Source organism: Equus quagga, chromosome 15 (assembly GCF_021613505.1).
Source record: "Equus quagga isolate Etosha38 chromosome 15, UCLA_HA_Equagga_1.0, whole genome shotgun sequence".
Lineage (NCBI taxonomy): Eukaryota > Metazoa > Chordata > Mammalia > Perissodactyla > Equidae > Equus > Equus quagga.
Genome location: NC_060281.1, coordinates 61,760,371 through 61,787,399, shown reverse-complemented (window position 1 = coordinate 61,787,399; position 27,029 = coordinate 61,760,371). Strand labels below are relative to the sequence as shown.

Here is a 27,029-nt window from a genome sequence, read left to right as displayed (position 1 = left end):
GATGAGCCCGCCGCCCGCCGCCGCCGCCCTGGAGACCACCTCGTCGTCGTCGTCGTCGTCGTCCTCTGCCTCCTGCGCCTCCTCCTCCTCTTCCTCCTCCAACTCGGCCAGCGCTTCCGCGGCTGCCTGCAAGAGCGCGGGCGGCGGCGGCGCGGGCGCCGGGAGCGGGGGCGCCAAGAAGGCGAGCTCGGGGCTGCGGCGGCCCGAGAAGCCGCCCTACTCGTACATCGCGCTCATCGTCATGGCCATCCAGAGCTCGCCCAGCAAACGCCTGACGCTCAGCGAGATCTACCAGTTCCTGCAGGCGCGCTTCCCCTTCTTCCGCGGCGCCTACCAGGGCTGGAAGAACTCCGTGCGCCACAACCTCTCGCTCAACGAGTGCTTCATCAAGCTGCCCAAGGGCCTCGGACGGCCAGGCAAGGGCCACTACTGGACCATCGACCCGGCCAGTGAGTTTATGTTCGAAGAGGGCTCGTTCCGCCGCCGGCCGCGCGGCTTCAGGCGGAAGTGCCAGGCGCTCAAACCCATGTACCACCGCGTGGTGAGCGGCTTGGGCTTCGGGGCCTCGTTGCTGCCCCAGGGCTTCGACTTCCAGGCGCCCCCGTCGGCGCCGCTCGGCTGCCACGGGCAGGGCGGCTACGGCGGCCTCGACATGATGCCCGCGAGCTACGACGCCGGCGCAGGCGCCCCGGGCCACGCGCACCCGCACCACCACCACCACCACCACGTCCCGCACATGTCGCCCAACCCGGGCTCCACCTACATGGCCAGCTGCCCCGTACCTGCCGGGCCGGGGGGCGTCGGTGCTGGGGGCGGGGGCGGGGGCGGGGACTATGGCCCGGACAGCAGCAGCAGCCCTGTGCCCTCGTCCCCGGCCATGGCGAGCGCCATCGAATGCCACTCACCCTACACGAGTCCCGCGGCTCACTGGAGCTCGCCCGGCGCCTCGCCTTACCTCAAGCAGCCGCCCGCCCTCACGCCAAGCAGCAACCCCGCGGCCTCGGCCGGCCTGCACTCCGGCATGTCCTCCTACTCGCTGGAGCAAAGCTACCTGCACCAGAACGCCCGCGAGGACCTCCCAGGTAATGGAGCGCGCCGGTGCGGGACCGCTGGGGACGGGGTGGGGGGGCTCCAGGCCTCTGGGCTCCGTGGCTACTGCCACTTCCACCGAGTTGCTGCAGCCTGGGGGCCTGAGGGCACCGGGAGGAGCGGGTGCTGGAGGGAGCTGGCACCTTATTCATGGGGCTAGAGGACTGGGGTCATACTGCCCTCCCCCACATCCTTGGCCCAGAGCTGGGCCTCCAGAATTTGCACTGCTGGGAGGATGATGCAAAGTCACCAGCCTTCTTAGGGTCTCTGGGTGTCTCTATAGATTGCAGATCTCAAGTCTCAGGCCTGACATAGCATGGCCTCTGGGAACCTTGGCCCTGAGCTGGTTCCTTCTGTCTTTTTTTTTTTTCTAGTTTGTTTTGCTGTACTTTCCTCTAAAAGTAAATGTCAGAAAGGGGGATGCTCTGTATGCTGAGTGTGGATGGGGAGGGGCCGCAACCAGGCAATTGTTGAGAGGAGGGGAAATGAGGGAGGAGCAGAGTGGGGTCCCAGGGTCTTTCACAGGAGTGACATGTTGCCAGCGGGGAGGGGCGCCAGGCTGTTGAGGAGTTCCCTACTCCCCCCACAGAGGACCCACGTTGATGACACATGAGTCTATACTAGGCCAGCAGATTTGAGGCCCACGTTGTGACTCTCCTGAGAAATGCCTGTCCCTTGGATGCAGCTTGTAGTGTTACTGGTGTAAATTGTGTTTATCTGAGATTATGAAAATTTACTGACTTGCCAGGGGCAGTGAGAGGTGGGAGGGGACAGATGGGGTGGAGGAAGACGTTCGAATATTTAGCCAGGTTTATCGGACAGTGAGATAAACTCTCTTCCATTGACCCCTCCGAGGACCACAGGCGGCAGATTAAAACTGGGCTGGTCCGCCCGTCAAAGGATGCTTAGTTCCCACTTACCTTCCGCCGATTAGAAAATGGTTCGCCGAATGATGCATACATTATCTGCTCCGGACTCGGTGTGCGACGAGAGCATCAAGGGAGACGGGAAGCCTAGAAATGGGCAAAAGATGTTGGTTCCCTGGACGGTGAAGTTTCCCAAATAGGCCTTTTAAATGCGGGTCTCAGAGGTTAACTAAACAAAGACCGTCTCGGCAGGACCACACCGGAGAGGATTTTAGCCTGACTTAACCCACTGAGAGCAGAGTCTTGTTCAATTTTATGGGAATTTCAACAAGTAACCAATACAGACGACCCTCTCGTCTTATTTTTTTTATCCCCTCGGATTGGCTGTCAATCACCGCCCACCCCAGGCGGCGCCCCCTGCCCCGGGCTTGCCCTCCCGCCCACCCGCTTTCCTGGCGCTCGCCGCGCTGCCTCTCCGGGCAGGCAGGCCCTGCTCAACTGGAGCCCAGGCGCCGAGGCTTCGCAGCAGCCGTGAAACAGGTCCCTAAAAGTTTAAAACAAAAAACTCGTGGGAAAGAGACTTCTGATCCTTCCGAGGGGCTGCCCTCGCTCCACTCCACACACCCACACCGGGCTCACGCACAAGTCCCAGAAAGGCGGGGATCCGGAAGCCCGACTCTGTCTTCACGAGAAGGAAAACTGCAGCGGGCAGGCCGGCCGGCGGTGCCCTCCCCGGGAGCCTCGCACCACCTCTGCGCCGAGTCTGGGACCGAAGCCCAAACGGGACACTCTGCACCTTCCTCGCCCTCTGGCTCCCATCCCTCTAGAATATTCTTCTCCAGGCCCTGGTTGGCATGTCTCAGGAGGGCCGGGTGCGCGGCCGCCCTGCGGGGTCTGGTTCGGAGTGTGCGCCCCGCCGGGCCGAACGGCCACCTAAGAGCGGAGGGCCGGGCGATGAGTGGGGAGGCCGAGCGGGACCGGGGCCGCGGGCCAAGGAGGCCCCCCCAAGCACGCGCGCTCGGGCCGCGCCCTCCCACTCCGATGGGGTGGCCAAAGCTTGTGTGCTCAGGGAGACCCCTGGAGAAGGAGAAGGCTTCTGTGCTCCCTCCAGTCACAGCAAAGTACCCACGGCGGCCCTGGCCGGGAGAGGTGAGCCTTCGCGCCGGGCCCGGCCTCGGCTCTTTTGAGATCCAGGGACTGGCAGCACGATGCGCCCGTGTGCAGGGCGCGGGGACCGGCTGCTGCTTTCCGGGGTCCGTGCGGTGCAGAGCTGGCGACAATAGGTGTTATCCGGCAATAAACGTAGGCCGAGTCGCGGGTCACTTAGCAGCCTGGTAGCTCCATAAGCGCTGGGACACGGCCAGGCCGAGGCGACGCGAGCAGGGCATGAGCTCCGCGGGCCGGCGGTGCGGCCTTCACGCGCTGGCAGCCGAATCGGGCCGGCCCGCACCGCGCACGGCTGGCTCCGCAGACTGCAGCGAGCAGGCCGGCCCCGGCGGGCAGAAGCCCGGGTCCCCGCGCGCCCTGCGACCCCGGCCGCCTGCGCCCTGAGCCCGGCGGCGCCGAGAAAGCAGAAGCGAACGTTGGCGCGCGTCGGCCCCGAGCGGCTGGGCCCACGCCCTCGGCCGAGGAGCGGCCCGGGAGACGGTGCGGCCTTCTCGGTGCTCGCGCCGCTCCCCGGCCGCCGACGCCGCCACGTGCCGGCGCTCTGCCGCTGAGCTCTCCCCGACGGCCCGCTCTGCTCCGGGGCCTGGAGACCCTCGCAACCACGGGGACGTGCCCTCTCCTGCCCGGCCCTTTTTCTCGCGATGGGATTCTTTGAGTCACCCTCTTTTAGCATAGGGAATGTCCCTGCTGTGGGCTGCCACTCGGGCCGGGTCACTCGGGAAATAAGGCAGGAGGCTCGAAACAAGAGGTGAGGTCGAGGCGACAGTGGTGTTTCCGGGGCAGGAGCCTTGGCGTCCGCAGCGAGGGCTCTGGCGGCGCTCAGGCCCCGACCTGAGAGCCTGGTCGGGCGGTCCCGATGCCGGCGCTCCGCCCGCGGGTAAGGCGCGCGCCCGGCCCGGCCCGGGGAGGAGCAGGGGAATTCGGGCGCCCGGGCCAGCCTGCAGTGGGCACTGGCTCTGTGTCTGCGAGGGCAGCACAGCAAAGCAAAACAATGATTCCAGGGTCTTCCTATGATCTACAGGTTGAAGCTTTGAGACACTTCTAGAGCTGGATTTCCTTTACCGCTTTTATAGCAATAGACAAAAAACAATACACCAATCCTTTTTTTAACCTCGAGTCAAAATAAGACACGAGTTAAATTAAAATTTAAAAAATAATATGCCCCATCCTTAGCTGGATGAATTTGTTTCTGAAAGGGCTTTTCTTTTCTTTCTTCTTTCAGTGGGACTGCCTCGATACCAGCATCACTCTACCCCAGTGTGTGACAGAAAAGACTTCGTCCTCAACTTTAATGGCATTTCTTCTTTCCATCCCTCTGCTAGCGGGCCCTATTATCACCACCACCACCACCAGAGTGTCTGTCAGGATATTAAGCCCTGCGTCATGTGAATAGAGGGAGGAGGCCAGCCAAGGCCACTCTCTCCGTGGGGCAGAATGAGCTGAGGTGGACCCAGAGAATGTGCACCCACAGCAGTAAGTAGCACACCAGTCACTTAGCCAGGTGAGCACTGTTCACTGAGACTTGTCTCCGTTGGTAGATGGACGCCCCCTGCAAGGTTAATGCCCCAAATATGTGCAGGCTTCCGGTAAGGGGCCAGAGAACTGGGACCTCCACTTCATGGCTGCAATGGTAAAAAGCTACCACATGAAAAACGTAAACTTGTAACTCTGGGAGCTTCACTGCCTTCAGTAATCAGGGTCGGGAAAACGCAGACTAGTTGTGTGTGTGTGTTTTTCTTTGCCTATGAAAATTTGTGTGCTTTTCAAACAGGCAGTACTAAGCACAAGACTTCAAGAAAGGCTCCTCTTGGTGCCCAGCTGAGTAGGAGAGTTCTGTGTTGCCAACACCACGTTTGGATACAGGTGCCAAAGAACATTATTGAGAAAGTATTTAGAAACAATGTGTCTAGTTTAAGAAAGTGGTTTTCAGTATTGTGACAATACAACGTTTTCTACAAGGTTGTTTTCTACCACCATATTTTAAAGATATTGTTATGATTTTCGTGTATACTCACACTTTGCTTGTATTTTAAAAGGAGAATATATTTGCACTTATGTATACTTTTACAGTTTGCCAACCTATTTTGATGTAAAATTTTTTCAATAAAATGTATATAACAAATAGTTGTTTAAGGATCTGTTTCCTCTGCGGGCATCCCACGATGGCCGGCTTCTCTTCTCCACCAGCCAGCAATGCAACTCTACACTGGCTTTTTTTTTTCCAAGTTATATAATTGACGTGGTGTGGGGTCTATGCCTTGAGTAACACAGGCCAGATTCTGATTGTGGGTCTTCTCAGGAGAGAAAGAGAAGAAGGAACCCTTTCTGTTATTTCTTTCTTTCACCCTAGCTCTTTCTGGCTAAACAAAAACCAGAAGGTGAAAGGAACTTGAAAGAAAAACGAGGCAAGATAAAGAAAGGCAGAGTTGGATTTGAGGACACTGAGTTTCATGCCCTTTTCTGCTCTTTCCTGTGCCCAAGGAGCATGTTGCCTTTGGCTCTTTCCTCCCTCCCAGGAGCACAGAGTGGAGTGACCAACAGAGTGGAAAGTCACCGCCTGGGGCTACCCAGGACGGGCTTCCCCTTTGCAAGTCACAGTTTTGTTGCGTGTGCTGATCACCTTTTGTGATGGGAGGGGGTCAGATCCTAGAGGGGAAGGCTGCAGACAGTAGTGGGCCGTCTCGGAGAGACTCACCTTTTGTAACTTCCTTGGAGAGTGGCAGACGCGGGGCCCAGCCCTGACAAGGTGCTCTTTGGCTGCTGTCTGTGCCCACCCTCCCATTCAGAGAAGGGACGCCCTGCTTAGCAGCAGCCCCACCAGCCCCACACATCTCTCTTCATCCTTCCTTGTCCCCTCCACTCCCTCCTTCCTTCTAACCAGGGAGTCAAGGGTTTCCCTCAGGATTCCCCCAGCCCTTTTCCTTTCCTGCTCGGTTTCCCAATCACGGTTTCCCAATCACGAATGCTACAGCGGGGCTGGTGAAGCTCAGGATGGCAAAGAGGAAAGAGGTCGACTGGGCAGGAGGACTTGGTTCCCACCCAGCCCTGCCTTGTCCCACAGCCCTTCAAAGTCATGGGCAACCCCGCAGACCTGAGAGGGAGAGCGCAGCTTCTCAACCCACAGTCATGCTGTGGCTTTCTTCTCCAACTTGGGGCTGCTTTCTGTTTTGTTTTTGCTCGTTTTTGAAAACTCACCTTTGTTTCTTGTTCCCTGAAAGGTCTTTCTCCCAATCAATAACGAGGCACTTAATACGCTCAGTAGATATCTCACACAGGGCTTTTGTATTACAAGTGAATTTCAGTCCAAAGGCGGCCTCATTAGTAAAACATCTTGTTTTCAAAAGTCTTAACCATCTTTTAATCCTTAGGCTTCCTTTCTATATTTTCCAGAATTAGGGAGTGATTTAAACATTTTTTGTGTCTCCATTATCATATTTGCAGTTAAAGCTTTTTTCTTCCTCTTTTATACTGAGCTACACGGGGGCCTGCTATAAATTATGAAGTCAGTTTCAGAGTTTGCTCCGACCACAGTGCTGTGTTTACATTCCTTCCAAGGCAGCCGGCATGGTCGTAATTTATATCCTAAACACTTGAACGTAACTTGTTTATACAGAGAATGACAGGACCTCAAAGACAAAAACGCTGGTATCTGACCGCATTGGAAAGGCCAGCGCGCCCCCTCGTGGTACGAGGAGACCCTGCACACGGTGGTTCGCGTTTCTTTCAAGATGCGCAAGAACTCTTACAAGTGACCCATTTCGTGGTGCTTTTCTATACCCCTATGATGTGGGGATATCGGTCCTATTTACAGATCTGCAGTCGGTCATGACTGTCAGGGGTTCGACCCATGTATTCTGATTTCGGTTCATTCCACACGTTCTCCCCGACATCGCATATACGAACTTTGCTCTGACCCTGCAGACACAGGCACTATGACGACCTTCACTCTGAAGCAGAGTTCTCAAACCTGAGCGCGCTTCGGAAGCACTGGGAGGCTTATGGAGCACAGGCTACTGGGCGCACCCCCGGTTTCTCATCAGTTGGTCTGGGGCGGGGCTCACGAGTTTGTATTCCTAAATTCCCAGGTGATGCGGATGATGATGGTCCAGGGAGCACACTTTGAAAATCACACGTCTAGAAAGGCAGTTTGAATTACAGACATTTTACAGGTTCAGATGGCCAGGTGTTAAGGCTAGTCTATAAATTAGTTAAGCAAAGATCTAAAAAGGTTTTTCGAAAATAGTTTGTCCACCCAAATGCATACGTCTGTGGTTGATTGTTCCCTGGGGAAATGCAACGTCTAATTTTTTTTAAAGATTTTTACTTTTTTTCCTTTTTCTCCTCAAAGGCCCCCAGTGCATAGTTGTATATTTCAGTTGTGGGTCCTTCCAGCCGTGGCATGTGGGACGCCACCGCAGCGTGGTTCGGTGAGCAGTGCCATGTCCGCGCCCAGGATGCGAACCGATGAAACACTGGGCCGCCTGCAGCAGAGCCCGTGAACCCAACCACTCAGCCACGGGGCCAGCCCCTGCAACGTCTAATTTTGAATCCTGCACCAAAAGGTAGAAACTCCTCGTTCTTATTCAAATAGACTTTCTCATTCAAGTAGACGTCTTATTCTAGTCGACTTTGCAAAGAAAAGTCAGAGGGAATCACTAAGCCTACCTGCTTCACCAGAGCCGCGAGTCTGGGCACTCACGGCAGCCGCGTGCGAATGCTGCAGAAGGAAAGGGGTGGTGACTGGAGCAGGTGGAAAAAGAAACTCCTTTATTGGTCATAAAATCTATGAGGGAGGAACAGGGAGAAGTCAAAGAAAGGGGGGCTGCAATTTCAGTGTATAGAAATAGCGATTGTTAGATACTAATGGGTCAGGCTGAACACAGTATGGGGAGACAGGAAGAGTGAAAGAGAGGGAGATAAGAGAGAGGAAGGAAAAAAGGGTGAAGGAAAAGAGAGAGAGAGAGAGGTGGAGGGAGAGAGAAGGAGAGGGAGGGAGGGGAAAGAGAAACAGAGAAAGAGAGGGAGGAAGAGAGGGAGGGAAAGGAGAGAGAGAGGAGAGCAGAGAGGGGGAAAGGTGGAGAGGTGGGAGGGAGGGAGGAAAGAGGGGAGAGAGAGAGAAGAGAGATCTGGAGAGGAGGAGTCTGAAAAATATCTCCTGAGTTCCCATCTCAAAGCGAGCAAAGCAGCCTTTGAAGCTGGACTGCTGTCCTCAGAGGCCACTGTGATCTCTCCAGGTCTCTCATGCCAAAGTGTTGGCTGAAAGGCCCACATACTTCTGTTTTACTTGGCTTCCGCCTGGATTCTAGGGAAGTAACTGAATTCTCTCGTTGTGCATGCTCAAATTTTCTGAACTGCTGCAGCAACTTCTAGGGAATTTAGGGAGAATAATCTTGAATTACGTTTTAGAAAATAGAAGTCTGATTTCTGGGGAAAATCTTCAGGCACACAGTATGTGTGTGGTATTAAATAGAATTAACACCTCCTTCCCGAAAGGAAAACTCTCTTATAGATTCATATATACCTAATTACTGTGCATGATGGTGATTAATTCAGAGCAGGCACTGACTGATTTAGAATGGAAATGTATTTTAATATATTTTATCAGGGCGGAAATACATTTTACCAAACCTGCCTCTATGAAACACTATCTGAGCAGGAAAACACCACAGATGCAGATATTGGGTCAAGGCGGGCCACAGCACATGGACACCAAGATCATTTGGGAAAAAATGCAAGTTCTGGAAGTACTTTCAGAGTTCAGAGCGGCCCAAGTCCACAGCACTCCCAGTGATGGACACTCAGCTCTCCAGTTCCTGGGAGATGTGTCCATCCCAGGGCCGAATTGCTGGTGCTTTTGGTGCAAGTGTGTGCGGGTGAGAAGGGAGAGGGGGTCTGAGGAGCATCACGGAGGCCGATACCCTCAGAAGGCGCCATCCCACCCCTCTGGGCTGGGAGCCGCTCAGCTCACAGACGAAAGAGACCCAAGGAGCCTGGGCCGCAGCCGGGCAGCCACTCCATTTCCCAGATGCACCATGTCACCTCAAGGAACTGGCAGAGCCAGAACCTCCAGAATCACAAACTGCTTTAAATTTGAGTCTGGGCCCCAGAGTATGGGAAGAGGAAGGCCTCCTTTCTCCTCTCTATCCTGGTGATCACCACGGCAGCCACACTGTCTCCCAGGAGATGGAGGCGGAGCCCAGGGACAGCTCCAGGCAGTGGGCTCAGGAGGCAGCTGGGGTGTGTCCCTTGGTCTGCCACAGACCCCTGCGCTCCCCTCTGTCTACAGGACTGGGTGTCATTCAGGCTTGCCTTAATCCGCTTAGGTGTCCACACTAGTTCCCCTGTGTGCAAAGCAAGTGTCCTGCACCCGGGCACACATCAAATCACCCAGACAGCTTTGACCCAGCCTGGTCCCACACAGTCACACAAACCTCTGGTGGGACTGATGCACCAGGAGCCTTGGAAGGTCCAGGCTGGGTGGCAGCTCGGCCCTGAGCCCCTTCCTTTGTGTTCAGGGCGGAGCCACAGGGAACGGAGCTGCAGGTATACCCTCACGGGAATCAATGACAGGTTCTTTCCTAAGAGAAAAGGCGGGTTGGAGGCATGGGCAAAGCATAAAGACATGGGCTGGGGCCCTTGGCTGTCTCTCAGGGCTGCTGGGTCCGGCCAACGGGGCTGTGCAGACTCAGCGTCACTACAGCGGGTCACCATGAGTCTCGGACCACGGACCCAGGGACGGAGCCTTACTGCCTGCAGCGTCCTACTGGGTAGTTGTCAGTATTCTAATTGCACGGTGGCAGTAACAGTAAAGATGCGAGGTCCCCAGTCCCTATGCACTAACATAATAGTCCCGCAACAATTGCCAAAAATCAGGGCCCCCCCCCCCCCATGACTGGGAGACAACCAAACAAAGGAAGCGTGGTGCCCAAGGCCAAAGGCTTCAGAGCCATCGCTTAAAGAAAACACAAACCTGCAGACACACACTCATGCTCACACAGATGCACTCACAGACACGCACACAGGCACACACACAACCTTCTATTCAGTTGTGGTTCCAGCTCCAAGTACTGAAAGGCTGACGTTGTATCACACTTGCCATCTTTCCAAATTGATCGCAAGGTTTAATAATCACCTTCTGAGGTTTCCTTTTCTCTAACGGCAGGACCTTTCCACTCCTCTAATTCTGGAAACATAGAAACAGTCTCTCTTAAATTAAATTGTGGCTTTTGTTTCTGAAGGCCAAACTAAGCCCCCGGCTGTAGACAAGGCTACCAACTGGAACCGGGCAGAGTGCAAAGCTGTCCAAGATGCGCACAGGGCCTCCGTGAGCAGCCCTGCCACGGGCCTGGCTGTTTATGGCATGGCCCGCAGAGGGTGCCTGGGCTGCTCCTCCAAGGGGCGGGGTCTCAGTGGACTCTGCTTTGATCAGCCTCTGAGCGCTGCGTGTCCCTCTGCAATGATAAGAACAGGTCTGGTGGGCAAGAGAGATCCCTCTTATTTTTGGACCCTCCGTCTTTACAGGAAGGTCCCAGGTCCCAAGGGAAACCAGACCAGTGACCGGCAGGGAGTCCTCAATCTGGATGTGAATCGACCAATGCCCCAGGAATACACTCAAGAGTATGCACTAACTTCAGGTCTTCACTAGTGGAGGAGCAGACAGACCAAAGCCCACAAACAATCCCCTCCAGGCTGCAGGGGCAAAATGCTCTTCCTTATTGTTCCCTGGAAATAGCTCCTGGAGACAGCACATGTGCTAAAGAAAACATCTCAGGGAGGTCTTTAGACTGCCTCCCCACCCTCACCCCCAGGACTCCCTTCCAAACAGCACACCCCAGTCACTGAGCACAGTGGGGCGCGACAGGCAGGGTGTCACAGGCGGGCAGAACTGGGTTTATTGAATCCTAGCCCTTCCTCTTACTGTGTTACTTAAGTTGGCTGTGCCACAGCTTCCTAAACTAGGCAACGGGGGTGCTGATACCAACCTTGAATATTGATGGGGTGGTTAAAGGCTCCAAAGCAGTTAGTGCCTGGCATAACCTAGAGGTCAGGATATAGTCCTGTTTTCCTCCAGCACAGGAGCGTGGCATGGCAAAGCTGCAGAAGGCCCAATCTTCTCGTCTTACGCAAAACTGAGTCCCAACTAAGTCCTAGATAGAGACAGGAGAAAGGCTGCTGCCATCTGTATGTGCAGATGGAGGAACTGAGGCACATGAACCTTACAAGGCCATTGTATTAGTTTGCTAGGGCTGCCCTAACAAAGTACACAAACTGGGTGGTTTAAACAACAAGAATTTATTCTTTCACAGTCCTGGAAGCCAGAAGTCCAAAATCAAGGTGTCGGCAGGGTTGGTTTCTTCTGAGGCCTCTCTCCATGACTTGTAGGTGGCTGTCTTCTCTCCCTGTCTCCACATCATCTTCCCTCTGTGTGTGTTTCCCCTTTTTATAAAAAGGACACTGGTCATATTGGATTAGGGCCCACACTAATGACCTCACTTTAGCTTGCTTACCTTTGTAAAGACCCTGTCTCTAAATAAAGTGACTGGGAGTTAGGACTCTAACACATCTTTTTTGGGAGAACACAATTCAACCCATAACAATTATAAACCAAGCTCACCCCAGAACAGAAATATACTGTGGAAAACAGCATGGAGATCCCTCAAAAAATTAAGAATAGAACTACAATATGATCCAGCCATTCCACTTCTGGGTATTTTATATAACATTATGTAAATTTCAGGTGTACATTGTTACATATTTCGTTTTCTGTGTAGATTATGTCATGCTCACCACCCAAAGACTAAATTCCAATCCCTCACCACACACATGTACGTAATCACCACTTCTCCTCCCTCCCCCTGCCCCTCTGGTAACCACCAATCCAATCTCTGTCTCTATGTATTTGTTTGTCGTTCTTTTTATCTTCTACTTATGAGTGAGATCATATGGTATTTGACTTTCTCCCTCTGACTTATATCACTCAACATAATACACTCAGGGTCCATCCATGTTGTCACAAATGGCCAGATTTCATCGTTTCTTATGGCTGAATAGTATTCCGTTGTGTATATATACCACATCTTCTTTATCCATTCATCCCTTGATGGGAACCTAGGTTTCTTCCAAGTTTTTGCTATTGTGAATAATGCTGCAGTGAACATAGGGGTGCATGTATCTTTATGCATTCTCATTTTCACGTTCTTTGGGTAACACTGCTGGGTGTTTATTCCAAAGAACACAAAAACACAAATGCATAAAGATACTAATGAATAAAAATAGAATACTACTCAGTCATGAAAAAGATGAAATTTTGCCATTTGCAACAGCATGGATGGACCTTGAGGGCATTAGGCTGAGTTAAATAAGCCAGACAAAAAAGTCAAATACTGTATGATCTCACTCATAAGTGGAAGATAAAAACAACCACAACAGCAACAAACAAGCATTTAGATACAGAGATTAGATTGATGGTTACCAGAGGGGAAGCGGGAGAGGGGAGGCAGAAACAGGTAATGGAGCTCATGTGTATGGTGGCCGATGGTAATTAGTCATTGGGTGGTGAACATGATTTAATCTACACAGAACTTGAAAAATAATGATGTACCCCTGAAACTTATATAATGTTATAAACCAATGTTGCCTCAATAAAAAAAGAAAGAACGAAATATACTTGTTTTCTTATGGTCCTCAACCCAGGGCCTCCTGCACCGTCCACACCGTTTGGGGGTAAGCAGACTTTCTGAAGAGTGCTAGTGAGAGCCAGCCATGGAGCACGGCCTCCTCTCTCCGCCCGTCCCCTTGAGCGCGGAGTGGCCTGGAAGCTCGATTTTTTCTTTCAGCTAGAAAACACTAGAGCTGGCAGGTCAGTGAGCCCCAGCCAGCCTGCATTCTTTTGGGCAAAGCCTCAAAGATCCTAGTCCACAATTCCCTGGGAGAGGCCGTGGTGCCGCTCACACTACATCAGACATAGGCACTGCATCAAGGATCACACCTCCCAAGTGAGAAAGAAGACCGGGGAAAAGTGCTTCCCTTTTGGGAACAGGGGAAGAGCTGGTGTTACCAATACAGCGTTATGACCTTGAGTGTGAGGAGAAGCAGCTCCCTGTTGTGCTGCAGATGCTCAGGCTCTCTGCTAACCTGCCTGCATGGTCTGTCAGTCCTTAAAATAGTCCTATGAGGCTTGTATTACAAACCCATTTCCTAGATAGCAAAGTTGCTCACCACTGCACAGGTGGTAACTGAGAGTGTGGAAACCTCCTCAGCCGAGTCTGCCGGCTCCACACGTCTGAACCGGGCAGTCGGGAAGAGCTGCGGTGGCAGCCACCCGCAACGAGGGAAGCCTCTCTGAAGGGCAGGCAGGCCCAGCGCTCCAGGGCCTCTGCAGCGTCCACCCTGGCAGCTCATGAGACGCTCAGAGCATCTCAGGGGGTTTGTCCAGGAAGCTCAGCCCGCACCAGAATAGACACCACCCATCCTCATCCCACACAAAACAACAGACCCTTGAGGAGCCCAGGCAAAGGCAGTGGGCCTCCAGGACTCCCACCCTTTCTCCTAAGGTCTCGAGTGAGAACCAGCCCCCCGGCCTTGCACTGGCAGGGGTGGGATGCTTTTCTGGGATCCCTTGCTAAGCAGGCTCAGATCCACCCTCAAGTTAACTTCCCACGCAGGGTATAGTCTGGTCTGCACACAGAGAAAGAAAGCAGCAATTCCAGGCCTGGCAGGAGTGGAGTTGGGGACATGTGTGGTCTGAAAATGAACTTGGGTGAAGCCTGGAGAAGAGAAGAACCAGCCCTCAGCATCCAGAATGAGCCTGGTCCAGACTCCCTTATAAAGGATCCACCCCCATGGGGCCATTGCCAGTGAACTGAAATGTCCCCACAGCCTTGGGGAGACAAGATCCGCCCTTGGAGGGACCCCTGGCAGAGGGAGCACAGCTTGCGCTGGCAGGGCCTGCGCTTCCCCGTCCTCCTGAAGCCCAGATGTTCTCTCCAGCTGGTTCTCTGGTCGCCGCTGTAGCACTGTTTCTCAGACCATCACAGAGGCTGAGTCACTGAGGGATTTTAATTTGGAAAACAAGATTACAAAAGAAAGAAAGAAACCACAATTCTATTAACAATTACACGCAGAACAAGGCCAAAGTTACAACTTTCATTTTTCTTCCCCAGATTCAGTGCTGCCATTTGATGAGGCTTTTCAGAATTTCCAAGCAGGCCCTATTCTCATGGAACAAAGGCGCCTGCAGGAGGAGCGGGCGGTTTGCTTCTGGGACTTTCATTTCCTTTACATCAAAGCCCAGATGAAAATGTTCAGTTTGATCTAACTATGGGGGCAGAGAGAGCATGCAGAGGCTTTTTAGAAAGAACCAGAGTCCAAGATGCCCTCTGAGAAACACATTGAACCCTGAAAGCAAGTATGCCAGGTAAGGAAGAACTAGCAGGCAGAATGGGACCCTCAAGGCCACCCAGCTTGTTATCTTGTGCCCTGGAGGAAGGGTGAGAGATCTGCACCCTCGTGAAACTGTGACTTGAAGACCACCCGAGCTCTTGCCGCTGTGGTTTTTAAAGGCAGCCTCTGAATCTCGGGGCAGCAGCTCAGCACGGGGCAGCGGCAAGCTTTGTAGTCCTGTCTTCCTGCCGGTCCGCTTCCAAGTGCGCGAGCAGCCTCTGTCACTGCCGTGTTGCATATTTTCAGATCCAGCCCGAGGCAGATGATAGGGCCACAGGAGGAGAGTCCTTCAGGGTGTCTTGTTTGGTTTGGAAATATTTAAATGTCTGCTGCATTTCCTCCCAGAGGGGAAAAGTCAGGTCCTGTGGGAGATCCCAAGATTCTGGCCACAGCCCTGCAGGGACCCCAGCTCCTCTCCCCCTGCCCTGGGCCCAGACCAGTGTGCCCCCACCCTCACCCCCACCCTCCGCATCATGAGAAACTCCAGACCAGCCCAGACGCTCCCCACAACCTGTCACAGTCAAGTGACTCGGCTCGCCACTCTTTCTAAGCCAGTGTAGCAATTGTCTGTGATTACAGAAAACTTCTCAGCTCCTGGAAAAATCGCCAGCACGTTATTAACCTCTGTGGTGAGACACATGTTTTCCATAGATTTAAATGCTAGTGGCCACCACAGATGAACATAGCCTTTTAGGGGGAAGAGCGTGTAATTAAGACATAATCTCTTCTGCTTTGTAATACATGAAGCAGTAAATGGCTACCAAGATTGATTAAATTCTCCAGTTTCCCTTTGGCACGTAGGCACCCCCAAAGCCATAAAAGCAGTGGGGACCGCTACCCCTTCATAGCCTGTGGCCGGGTGGACTCACGGCAAGACGCATGCCTCTCCTTGGGGTCCTGGGAGCAAGATGTTGATCAACCTGAGGTTTTACTCTAACGCCCACCTTCAGAGCACAGCTAGATTGACAGAGGAACGTGGGAAAGCAGGATATGATGCTGATTAACTGATATGGAGTGGGCCCTGCTCAGTCACAATACTGAGTGAGGCAAGGATTGTGGTGAAAGGAGATTTGAGTGTGTAAACACACAGCGCGCCAGCGAAGCTTCCTGCAGGGGCGCATGCCTGCCTCTGGGGGAAAAAGCACAGCACGGTTTTCCAGGTTGGTGGGAGTTTTCTGAGGCCCGCCCTTGACGGGTTAAAACATTGAAGACTTTTCATCTTGCACCTCTCCATGTGAGGGAAAATCCAATCATTTTATGTTTCTCTGTTCAGAGAGCGAACGTGGGCTGTGGCTGATCGTCCAAGGACATAGATTTGCCCCTCATGGGCGACCTACAGTCTCTGCACTGAGGTTCTTCCAGAGCATGTAACCTTTATCTCTGCTGTTCAAGTCTTATCAAAAGCCAGTTTTTAAGAAATAACACTTGTGAGAGATTACCCAAAGATAAGCAGTCCATCTATCCTACATTCCACCCTTAGCGCACCAGCCCACCAGAGAGCTCAGGACTGGGGAGAGAACTTCCGTCACGCAGGCAGGTACCCCTGTGAGTTGTCCTTGGGCCTTAGCCTGAAGCCCGCACTGAAGACATCAGGGAACAGCTACTTGATTCTCGCTGGTACGTGATTGGAGGAGGGCTCTTAAGGACACGTTCTGTTCCCTCCGGGATCCTATAAGTACAGGTTTGCCTCTAACCCGTGGACTTCCCATCACATAAGTGACAGTCACATGTCAGTCGCAGCTCTGGCCACAGGAAGGTTTCTGAACTCGCCCCCGTCCCGCCCCCAGCTGTAACTGTGCCTCTGCCCCCTGGTCCTGCCTGTCTTCCTCGCCCCTGACTTCTTCCCCTATCCTAAATACATCTCTGCAAGTTGCCGCAAGCTTCCTTTCTTTTTTTCTGTATCTTAGAAAGCTTCTGTTTTAATTTTCAGTCTTTTGATGTGTTATTTTATGTTTTAAACTTTATTCCACTTTTTTTTAAAGATTGGCACCTAAGCTAACATCTGTTGCCAATCTTCTTTTTTTTTTTTTTCTTTTTCTTCTTCTCTCTGAAGCCCCCCAGTACACAGTTGTGTATTCTAGTTGTGGGTTCTTCTAGTTGTGGCATGTGGGACGCCGCCTCAGCATGGCTTGATGAGCAGTGCCATGTCCATGCCCAGGATCTGAACCAGCGAAACGCTGGGCCACCGAAATGGAGCTTGCGAACTTATCCACTCGGCCACGAGGAGGGCCCCTTATTCCACTTTTTAATGAATACACGCACATGGCAGACATGCAACAGGCCCACAGGTCCAGAGAGTGAAGATCACGGCTCCCCGCTCTACCGCCACCCCTCCCCCCGCAGATGCAGTCCTGTCTCCAGTCCCTTGTGTGTCTCTCAGAGAGAGTTGACACCTATATAAGCATATGCATGTAAATGAACTTAACTTCCTTATTATAATTTTGATATGTACTGAAACTAAGTAAAATTTTCTCCAACCTTCTAGTTGGTTATTTCCTTTTTATTCATACGTACTTACTGATCAGAACTTAGAGGTCTTGCTGAAAATAGCTGCGAATTTTCTGAAAAAGACACAGATGCAAGCATAAACTGCTTTTTTAGAGTGTAGGAATGGATAACATTTTTTCTGCCTAAACTGTTACCCAAACAAGACTCAAAATCTAGAAAGAGAGGAGAGGAGCGTGAAGCAAAGGAATTCAAAGGGCTCATGTCACCTCCTGCAGCCGACTAGGATAGTGCAGCCATCTGTGTAGCTGCTGTGTCCATGTGGCCCCGGGGGAGTGCACTATGGGAGGGAAACCTCAAGTCATCGGTTTTGGAGCTTCAAACACAATCTTGTGGCTTTGGGTTTTCTTACGAGAATCAGAAAAATAAATACACTTTATTTATATGTAGATGGAGAAACCATTGAACTGTGTTATAAAACGGCAATCTCAGGACGGGGTAGGGGAGGCACAACAAGCCATCTGTGTGCCCCGTGGCGGGGCCTGAGCTCTGAGTCATCCCGTCACCACTCAGGTGAGCTGGGGCAACAGCCCTCACTCTAGCCTCTTAGAAAATAACAAAAGAGTCTGCCCAGGTTTGGGGAGAGGAGAGCTCTAGGTCTCCTTGTCCGGGTGGCCGAGGAGCCAAGGTCTAGGGCAAGTTGACGGCTTGCAAGTGGAGACAGGACACCGTTGTTCTAACCTGGCAGGGCTTGTGCTTCACCGAGAACAGACGGTCTCAAGTCGGAGGCGAAGGGGAGTGAGGAGAAGAACCCAAGCTCCCACACTATAGCAGCCAGCTCCCGTCATCGTCTCATCGAGCCCGCAGTCAGCCTCGCGAGCTAGGTCTCATGTCATGTTAACAAAAGGACACGAGGCTAAGACTGGTGAAGTGGCTCTCCACACACAGTAGCGCAGGTTACCGAAGGAGCAGGAGAGGAAGCCAGGCTCTGGGCTGTGACTCTGAAAGTGGACCCCTTGCCCCGCAGAGGTGCAGAGAGGGAACACGGCCTTCCTGACTTATCAGTCCCTTCCGAGATCTTTGAAGAAAAATCTGAACCATTCTGACAAAACCAAGAGCTCAGGTCTACAGCAGGGGTTCTCACTGGGGGCAATTTTGGCCTTCAGGGGACAGTTGACAATGTTTGAAGATAATTTTGATTGTCACACTGTGGGAGACAGTGGTTGCTACCGGCATCTAGTGGTTAGAGTTCAGGGATGCTGCGAAACATCCTACAGAGCACAGGATGGCCCCACAGCAACAGGTTATTTGCCCCAAGATATCATACAGACTGACAGAGAGTGAGAAACTCTGGTCTATTGGCATAAAAAAGTCAAGGCTTATAACTATTTAAACACTTTGTTTGTTTGTTTGTTCGTTTGAGAAAGATCAGCCCTGAGCTAACATCTGCTGCCAATCCTCCTCTTTTTGCTGAGGAAGACTGGCTCTGAGCTAACATCTGTGCTCATCCTCCTCTACTTTATATGTGGGACACCTGCCACAGCATGGCTTGCCAAGGGATGCCATGTCCACACCCAGGATCCGAACTGGTGAACTCTGGGCCGCCGAAGCGGAACGTGCTCACTTAACCGATGCACTACCAGCCCGGTCCCTCAACACTTTTTAAGATGAGTTGTAGGGGGCCGGCCCAGTGATGTAGTGGTTCAGTTTGTACACTCCACTTCAGTGGCCCAGGTTTTGCTGCTTCAGATCCTGGGCACAGACCTACACATCGCCATACTGTGGTGGCATCGCACACAGAAGAACTAGAAGGACTTACAACTAGGATATACAATTATTTACTGGGGCATTGAGGAGAAAAAAAGGAGGAAGATTGGCAATAGATGTTAGCTCAGGGTCGATCTTCCTCACCAAGAAAAAAAAAGATGAGTGGTAGATTTTCAAGGAGAGCACGCTTCTCTGTAACCACCTATATCCCCACAATTAAATGTCTTGTGTCTTTTGGTGAATGGTGTACTCCTGTTAGCTCCTATCATTGGAGATCTTATTGCCCAAATAAGTCTATTCTCAGTAAAATCTACCTAAAGAAACATTTCTTGATTTGCTACAGATTTATACAATAAGATGAAGGGGAGGCTTCACGTTCATATGGACGCCGACTCCACAGGATCTGCACTACACGCCAAGAGGAAGGGTGGGATACATCCACAGACAACAGGGCACTTCTTGTGCACAAACATATTGACTTTGAAAACACCAAAACTTCAAATGATTAGCAATTGTTTGGAATTCTTGATGAAATGATTTTCCTGGAGTTCCCTGGGTTCACCACGGATTTCAACATTACTTCGCGATGGCAGCTACTTTATCATCATTCCATGTCTATCTCAGACACAGATGCAGCTTGGGCTGAACAAACCCACAAGGGACTCAGGAGGAGTCCCAGCACAGTGACGGCCCATCGTCCCCCAGACAACAAAGGAGATGTCTGTAACGTGGCTTACCCTCCTCTGCTCTCTGGGGCGTCCGTAAATCTGGTGGTACTGGAAACCACAGGTCCAGCACGGAGTAGCTCAGCCAGCTAACACAGAAATGATCACGAAAGCCTTCAGCAATCTAAATCGCTCTCACTTCCTGTCTATTCTTCTTACCCTTCTGTTCTAAAATTTGCACTAATTCTGGAAGTACCATTTGACTAATAAGAATATATACAGATTAATTCTTAAACCAACAACTTAAGTTCCTCAAAAGCCATTGTTTTTTTAGTCATTGTTATAAAAATTTTTTAAACAAAATTAATTAAAATTTGAAAGAAGAAAACAAATCACCCATAATTCCACACCTTCTGGAATGTACATGTCAGACACAGAAGGAGGAAGGAGGGTGAAAGTGGGCCTGCAAACCGGAGCAGACACAACCCATGGAAAGCTCTCAGCTGCAGCCAGAGGCGGGCATACAGGGTGTGTGGGTTTTCCACAAATCCATATTATTGTGTACAATCTCCTCATTTTTAAATATTGGCTCATATTTTTTAAGTGTTGTTCCAGCTAAATGAAACACATCTGAAGGTTAAATTCAAATGTCACTCCACCAGTTTGAAAACTGTGGTATACAATCTTGCATCCAAATAAGGGTAAACAGAAGAAATTGATGTGACTCTATATATTTCTACAATCCTTATAATCAGAAAATATTTGAAGGAATATTCAAATAATAATATAATGGATAATGAATAATATATAGGAATATATATTCTTGAATTATAATGAATATATTGGATTATAATGAATATAATGAATTATATTAACGGATCTTAGGCCTCTGAACTTATTAAGAGGATATTGAAATAAAAATGTAGCTAAAGAAAAGATGTTAATGAAACTCCTTATTATACATTTTTACCAGGAAAGCATATCTTGGGCCATCATACCTGCATGTATATAAATTAGAACTCATCTTTACCAAGAAAAACCTACTAGTAATATATCAACTGAGGATGAAATTGAGAAGATTCTTGGACAAACAATGAAGTCAGTATGATACCTGAGGTCCAGGGCTCCCAGTACCAACACAACTAGGTCAGAACATCTTTGACAAATTATTAAACTGTTAAGAGTTGGAAAGAAGTCCCTTTTCAATGCTCAAGCCAAAAGAATTAAGTAGTCCGTATCATAAGTGAATGTAACTGCAGAGCATTGCACACTCAATTCTGCAAAGAGATTTCCATCTTTGCAGTAAGGGGAACAAGCGTGGCCATTTCAGGCACAGAGAGCAGAGGGTATCTGCCACAACTTGGAGTTCTGAGTTTGTTCACAACTCAAGTTGCTCAAGTGCTAAAGTTTGCCCTTTTATTATTCTTTGAGCATCCTAGACCCGGGGACTATAGAGATAAATAAAAGTGATATGGTCCCCACCCTCACTGAGCATACTGCCTGGTGGGGAGATGAGCAAGAAACACAAGGACCTGAAGTCTACATAATGGTAAGAGAGTGCTGGGTGCAAAGAAGGCAGCAAGCAGCCTGTGGGAATGCCCATGGGTCCTGTCTTACCTAAGCAATCTGAAAATAAATGGGAGAAAAATCAAGACAATCAACTCTCAGGGCTGCGATTTGCACCCAATTCACACCCCCAGAACTCTTGCCTGAAGCTGTTAAAGGCGTAAAGTTTCTTGGTGGGGGGGGGGGGGGGGAAGCTTGGAAGTGTGAAGGTGAAAGTACTGCACAAATATTTAGATGCTGTCGTTAGAAGCAATTATGCCATTTGAAGGAAGTAACTCATTACCACATTGAGACAGAGTTAGGGTACCAGAACCAGATCACAGCAGGGCAGCCATTTTTCCCAGCCATGACCTTGTGTGTGGAGGGTGATGAGGCAGTCCCTCTTGCAGCTCACCCTGGCGACCTGGTATCTCCTGATAGACTGCTAGTCCCTCAGGCGGCCTCTGGAGATCACCCCCAATCTGCAAACTCACTCTAGGAAGAGGAAAGCTCCATCCAACCCCACAATTTAAGAAGTACCTGCTCTTCTGAGGCGATTTCATCTACCGTCACCAAAAATGATTTGCTATTGAGGACATACAGACAACCAACACTTGACCGTAAAACAGGAGCCTGGCCAAGCACAGATTTATTTGTGTTTCCTGCTGAGCTGGCTTGAGCAAGGGGCTGCTGATGAAGTGCTGCAGAGTGTGAGATCAGCAAAACGTCTAACGCTGACGCTGGCCACGTGACGGACGAAAATGCCAAGTGCTTCCAGTAATTCCCTTCCATCTTCTTTATGAACAGAGGCGAGAATCCGGCTGTGTGGTTTTCACAGACAACACCTATCTTCAACAAGAATCTAGCCAAGTTTCCTCCCTCAGCTATTTTATTGCCAATCACAATATGGTTTTAGCAAGGCTGCCTGAAAACATGCACATCACCACTTCTTGATGCTCCTTATCAAGACCCGCAGTCCAGCTGATGGAGCCACAGGAAGGCTGAGACCTTACAGTGCAAAACAGTGACATCTGCCTTTGTTGATTCACACACACATTGAACATCTGCATGTGCAAGTCCCTTCCACAAAGCTGGACAGTGGTGGCATCTCTGGTGAGAAACATGGAGTTGGAGACCAGCACAATGGGGATGAAACAGGCTGTCGTGTAGATTAAACAAGGTAATTCAGATGAAGCGCTTCAAACAGTTCCTGGAACATAGTAAACACTCAATAAATCTAGCCAGGATTCTGATTTCCTCCTCACCTTTCACTGCTGGTCTCTTAACTTTTCTGGGCCTCCGCTTATCAAAGAGATGGGGCCAGGTGATCTCTAAATGTCTTCCTGGCTCTAAACTCTAACCAGAGGACAAGGCCTATTTCAGGGGCTTTCAGAAGAGAAATCTCTTTTGAAATCCCAGGTAAGGATTTCAAGTTCCAGAATAAAATGGGGAGTGCGTTCAAACAACTTCATCTGAATGCCAAGATTAGCTGCCATCCCCAGACTCATGTGGGACCATGAAGTATCTTGGCCGATGCATGTGACAGAGAGTGTCTACTGGCCCTACATTCACCAGGCAAGAAAAACTGAGTAACTCACAAATTGTCACATTTATATAGATAATGATTTTTATCTTTGTAATAGCTACCGTTACAGAACATTTATATGTGCTAGGTCCCATCGTAGGTGTTTTATATACATTTTCTTTAATCTTCCCAGTAATCCATCAAGTAGATTTTTTTTTCACGTAAAGAAACAAGGCTCAGAACGGGCATATCACTTGCCCAAGGACACAGAGCTGTTAACTCCATTCTCAATGGTGCAGCCTGGAATTTCATCCAAGTCTATGAGGTTTGGAAGCCCACTCTCTTTTCCCCGTGTTATGGGCCCCAAGTTTTTGTTGAACTTTTTTACAGGAGGAACTTTCATTAACGTGTGTAAAACAACAATGCCTCTCCCACTTTCATTGTCTGACTCCAGGGAACACGTGTAGGGGAGGAGGTCATGCTACAGGAACTGAGAGGCTGCACAGTCTGCTCAGACCAGATCACAGAGAGGCAGCCGGGGGGCAGCAAGGCCACGCAGCCTTTGGGGGAGTCATTCCCCACAGCGGTAAACAGGAAGGCCCTTGATGCTAACTGTACAGTGAAGAAAAGCCACTCTCAAATTTCGACCCCCTGTGGCTTCTCATGATGGGAAAAACCAAGCCTAGCAGTGTCATCCACCACCAAAAAGAAAGGAGCCCCGAGGCCTTGGAAGATGGACCACCCGGGAGAAGCCTAAGCGGGACCAGGCTTCCCAGTCCTGAGGGGGGACGTGGCGCACCAACATGAGAAAGTCACCACCGTGAAATGCCTTCCAAACCTCCCCTCCAAGCAGAAGCTCAAGTCAACCCCTTGAGCAGGGAAAGGGCAGTCTGGGGGCTTTGCTTCCACCCGGGTCCTGCCCCCAGCATTTGGAACCTCCACTTGAGGCACAAAGTATGGTGTCTTCTCCTCTTCACTCAAAATCTGGCTTTCCTTCCCAAACGCCCAACCTCCACTCTGCACACTAGTACTCCTTCTTCCAGCCCAGGGTCGTCCTTCGACTCTTCTGCAAACACTTCCACGACCCTTGTGGAGCACAGACTCTGCAGCTGACACTGCTCCCACCCAGTGGCAGGCGTCAACAGCTGGTTTTACAGATGAGCCAAGTGAGGCTCAGAGAGTAACTAATTTACCCATGGTCACAGAGCAAGTAAGTGGTAGAATTGGGTTTCCAGGCCATGTCAGTTGGCCCCATCCTGCTGTCTCACTCTTATACCAAGGGAAAATAGAGACAAACATACGAGAAGGTAAACAATAAAAAAAGACAATCCAAAAGCAAAGATGTGCCCAAAGCTCGGCCCAGCGCATCTCTGAAATTCTTGTGAGGCTGGGCACCCAGCACCAAATGGGATTTGGGGATCGGAGTGGCAGCAGGGCAGTAGAGCCTGAGGGCCATTTGAGGGGTTGCTTTTCAGAAAAGGAATCTTCGTCTCGCTCTTTGCTCATTCTTATCCACGTTGGTCCTGTGGACAGCCTCTTGGGGCTTCCTCCAGGACCGCCTACCCTGTCTGCTCCTGCAGCATCCTCAGATGCTCAAGGGCCCAACGCCTCTGCCTTCTCTGCGGGACTCCTTAATTTCTGTCTGCCCTGCCGTCATCACTTCTCGCTCCTCTCTCACCAGCCTCCTCTCTCCTCATATCTTCCACGCCTCAGTCCTCGTATGGACGTCTCCCCTTGGATGTTTCCTTTCTGGACCTCAAGCCTCCACATCCCAGCTAAGTGTTGTTGTCTCTGTGTCGTGCATCACACAAACTAGTGTGTAAATGCTCCCAGATGATTTCTTCTGTGTCGATTTGGTCTCAGCTAGCCTGGTAAGGAACTTGATTGCAGGGAAGGTATTTTATATTGGAAAGATGTTCCCCACCGTGTTCAGTGCCTAACAACCACACAGGTCATTGTGTCAAAATACTGTAAGCCAACTTCTACCAAATTCCATCCTCACACAAACATTTATTAGTAAGTCTTCCTGAGTTTGCTATAGGCTTGGCTAATCTCCCACTGTCTGTCCTTGGGACACCGAGAGAGCACACTGATGGAAGGTGCAGCAAGGCTCAGGCAGCAGCACCCTGGTGGCAGGCCAGATCGCTTTCCCATGTGGTTAGGAAACAGAATCCTCCATGGGTTTGGGGGTCTTGGAACACACAGCCACCCAGAGGCTGGATCAAGGATGTTCCCCTGAAGTGTCAGGCGAGTCCTTTCCTGAATGCTGTAGAGTCTTTTTAGCTAACAGGTATCTTTTTTTTTTTTTTTAAAGATTGGCTCCTGGGCTAACATCTGTTGCCAATCTTTTTTTTTTTCTTCTTCTTCTCCCCAAAGCCCCCTATCACATAGTTGTATATTCTAGTTGTAGGTCCTTCTGGTTGTGCTATGTGGGATGCCACCACAGCATGGCCTGATGAGCAATGCATCAATCCGTGCCCAGGATCCGAACCGGTGAAACCCTGAGCTGTCAAAGCAGAGTGGACAACCTTAGCCCCTCGGCCACAGGGCCAGCCCCACTAACACGCATCTTAACCACCACTCGTTTAACCCTCATTTAACCAGGGAACCTTAATTTTAACATTCTTTTTTTGCTAAATAACAGGCTCTCAGGTGAAGATTTAGATGATGGCATTTGAAGGGCTTGCCTCCGTCTAGAACTGGAGTTGGCAAACCTTTTCTATAAAGGGCCCAATACCAAATATTTTAGCTTTGCAAGGTGTAGGGTCTCTATCATAACGACCCAACTGCCACTGTAGCAGGAAAGCAGCCTTACACAATATGTAAATGAAAGACCCAGCTGTGTTCCAATGAAACTTTATTTTCAATAGTGAGCCCTGGTTGGTCCATCTCTGCTTTAGAGCGTAGATTCTTGATCGGGATCCTTCAACAGCTGTCTGGTGTGGATTGCTGATCAGGGCACTTCAAATGTTTACCAACAGTCCTTAGGGTATAGTTTTCAGGTATACGTATCCATATATCACAGCATATTTACTGAAGTCTGTTGAGTAAACAGCAGACAATATGACATCCGTACTTATGATACTTATGTTATAATGGCTAACATCTATTGAGTATTTACCACATGCCAAGGAAAGCGCTCTAGAGTATTCACCCTTTTAAACCACACAACCACCATCTGAAGCGGGCACTGCTATTATTACTCCTATTTTAGAGGAGGAAACTGAGGCTCAAGAGAGGACAGCTGACTTGGCCAGCGTTACAGGAAGGATCACATCCGACAGGCCCGCTCCAGATCCCACACTCAGACTGCCTTTGAACAGCAAATTAAAAAGCAGGCTCTGACTCTCTGCCCTGCCACACACCACCAGTGTGACTCTGGGCATGTCACACTGAGCCTCAGTTTCCTCATCTTCACAATGGGAATGATTGGGGCTGGCCCCGTGGTTGAGTGGTTAAGTTCACGTGCTCCACTCAGGCTGCCCGGGCTTTGCTGGTTCAGATCCTAGGCACAGACCTAGCACTGCTCATAAAGCCTTGCAGAGGCGGCCTCCTACATAGAAGAACAAGAAGACCCTACAACTAGAATATACAACTATGTACTGGGGCGCTTTGGGGAGAAAAACAAAAAGAGGAAGATTGGTAACAGATGTTAGCTCAGGGCCAATCTTCGTCACCAAAAAAAAAAAAAAAAAGGCAGGGGAGATGATCATCTCCCCTTATGGGGGCTTTCAAGTGTATTATATAATTCATATGAAAATGTCCATCACAGACCCGGGCAGCTGGTGTGAAGTACAGGCTAAGTGAAATGAAATCATTTAAGAGCTCCATTGAGATATGACTCACCTACTTCACAAAGTACACAGCTCAAAGGCTTTACGTATGTTCACAGAGTTGTGCAGCCATTGCCACAATCAATTTTAGAACATTGTCGTCACCCCAAATAGAAACCCTGTGCCCATTCCACCTCATCAACCCCACCCCAGCCCTAGGCAACCACTAATCTCCTTTTCTGTCTCTATAGATTTGTCTATTCTCGACCATTTTATGTAGAGGAAATCATACAAGACAAGGGCTTTTGTGTCTTTTTTTTTTTTTAAAGATTGGCACCTGAGCTAACAACTGTTGCCAATCTTTTTTTTTCTTTCTGCTTTTTCTCCCCAAATCCCCCCAGTACATAGTTGTATATTTTAGCTGTGGGTGCCTCTAGTTGTGGCATGTGGGGTGCAGCCTCAGCATGGCCTGATGAGCGGTGCCATGTCCGCACCCAGGATCTGAACCAGCGAAACCCTAGGCCGCCAATCTCAGAGTGCACGAACTTAACCACTCGGCCACTGGGCCGGCCCCTGTGTCTGTCTTCCTTCACTCAGCATAAACTTTCAAGATTCATCCATGTTGCAACACATATCAGCACTTCATTTACTGCTGAATAACATTTCACTACATGGATATACTATATTTTATTTATCCATTCATCAGTTGAACATTTGGGTTATTTCCACTTACTGGCTATGATGA

At 50.4% G+C, this 27,029-nt stretch overlaps 1 protein-coding gene across 1 annotated transcript in view; it reads left to right on the top strand.

Annotated features, from left to right (window-relative positions):
* FOXF2 (forkhead box F2) overlaps positions 1–5,226 on the top strand; it is a 6,104-nt gene extending 878 nt beyond the window's left edge. The window contains exons 2-3 of the mRNA XM_046640626.1: positions 1–1,082; positions 4,345–5,226. The exon at positions 1–1,082 is cut by the window's left edge and continues 27 nt beyond it. Coding sequence (XP_046496582.1) covers positions 1–1,082; positions 4,345–4,511 — 1,249 coding nt within the window. The 3' untranslated portion in view covers positions 4,512–5,226. The remainder of the gene's footprint in view (positions 1,083–4,344) is intronic.
* The last annotated feature ends 21,803 nt before the right edge of the window (positions 5,227–27,029 follow it).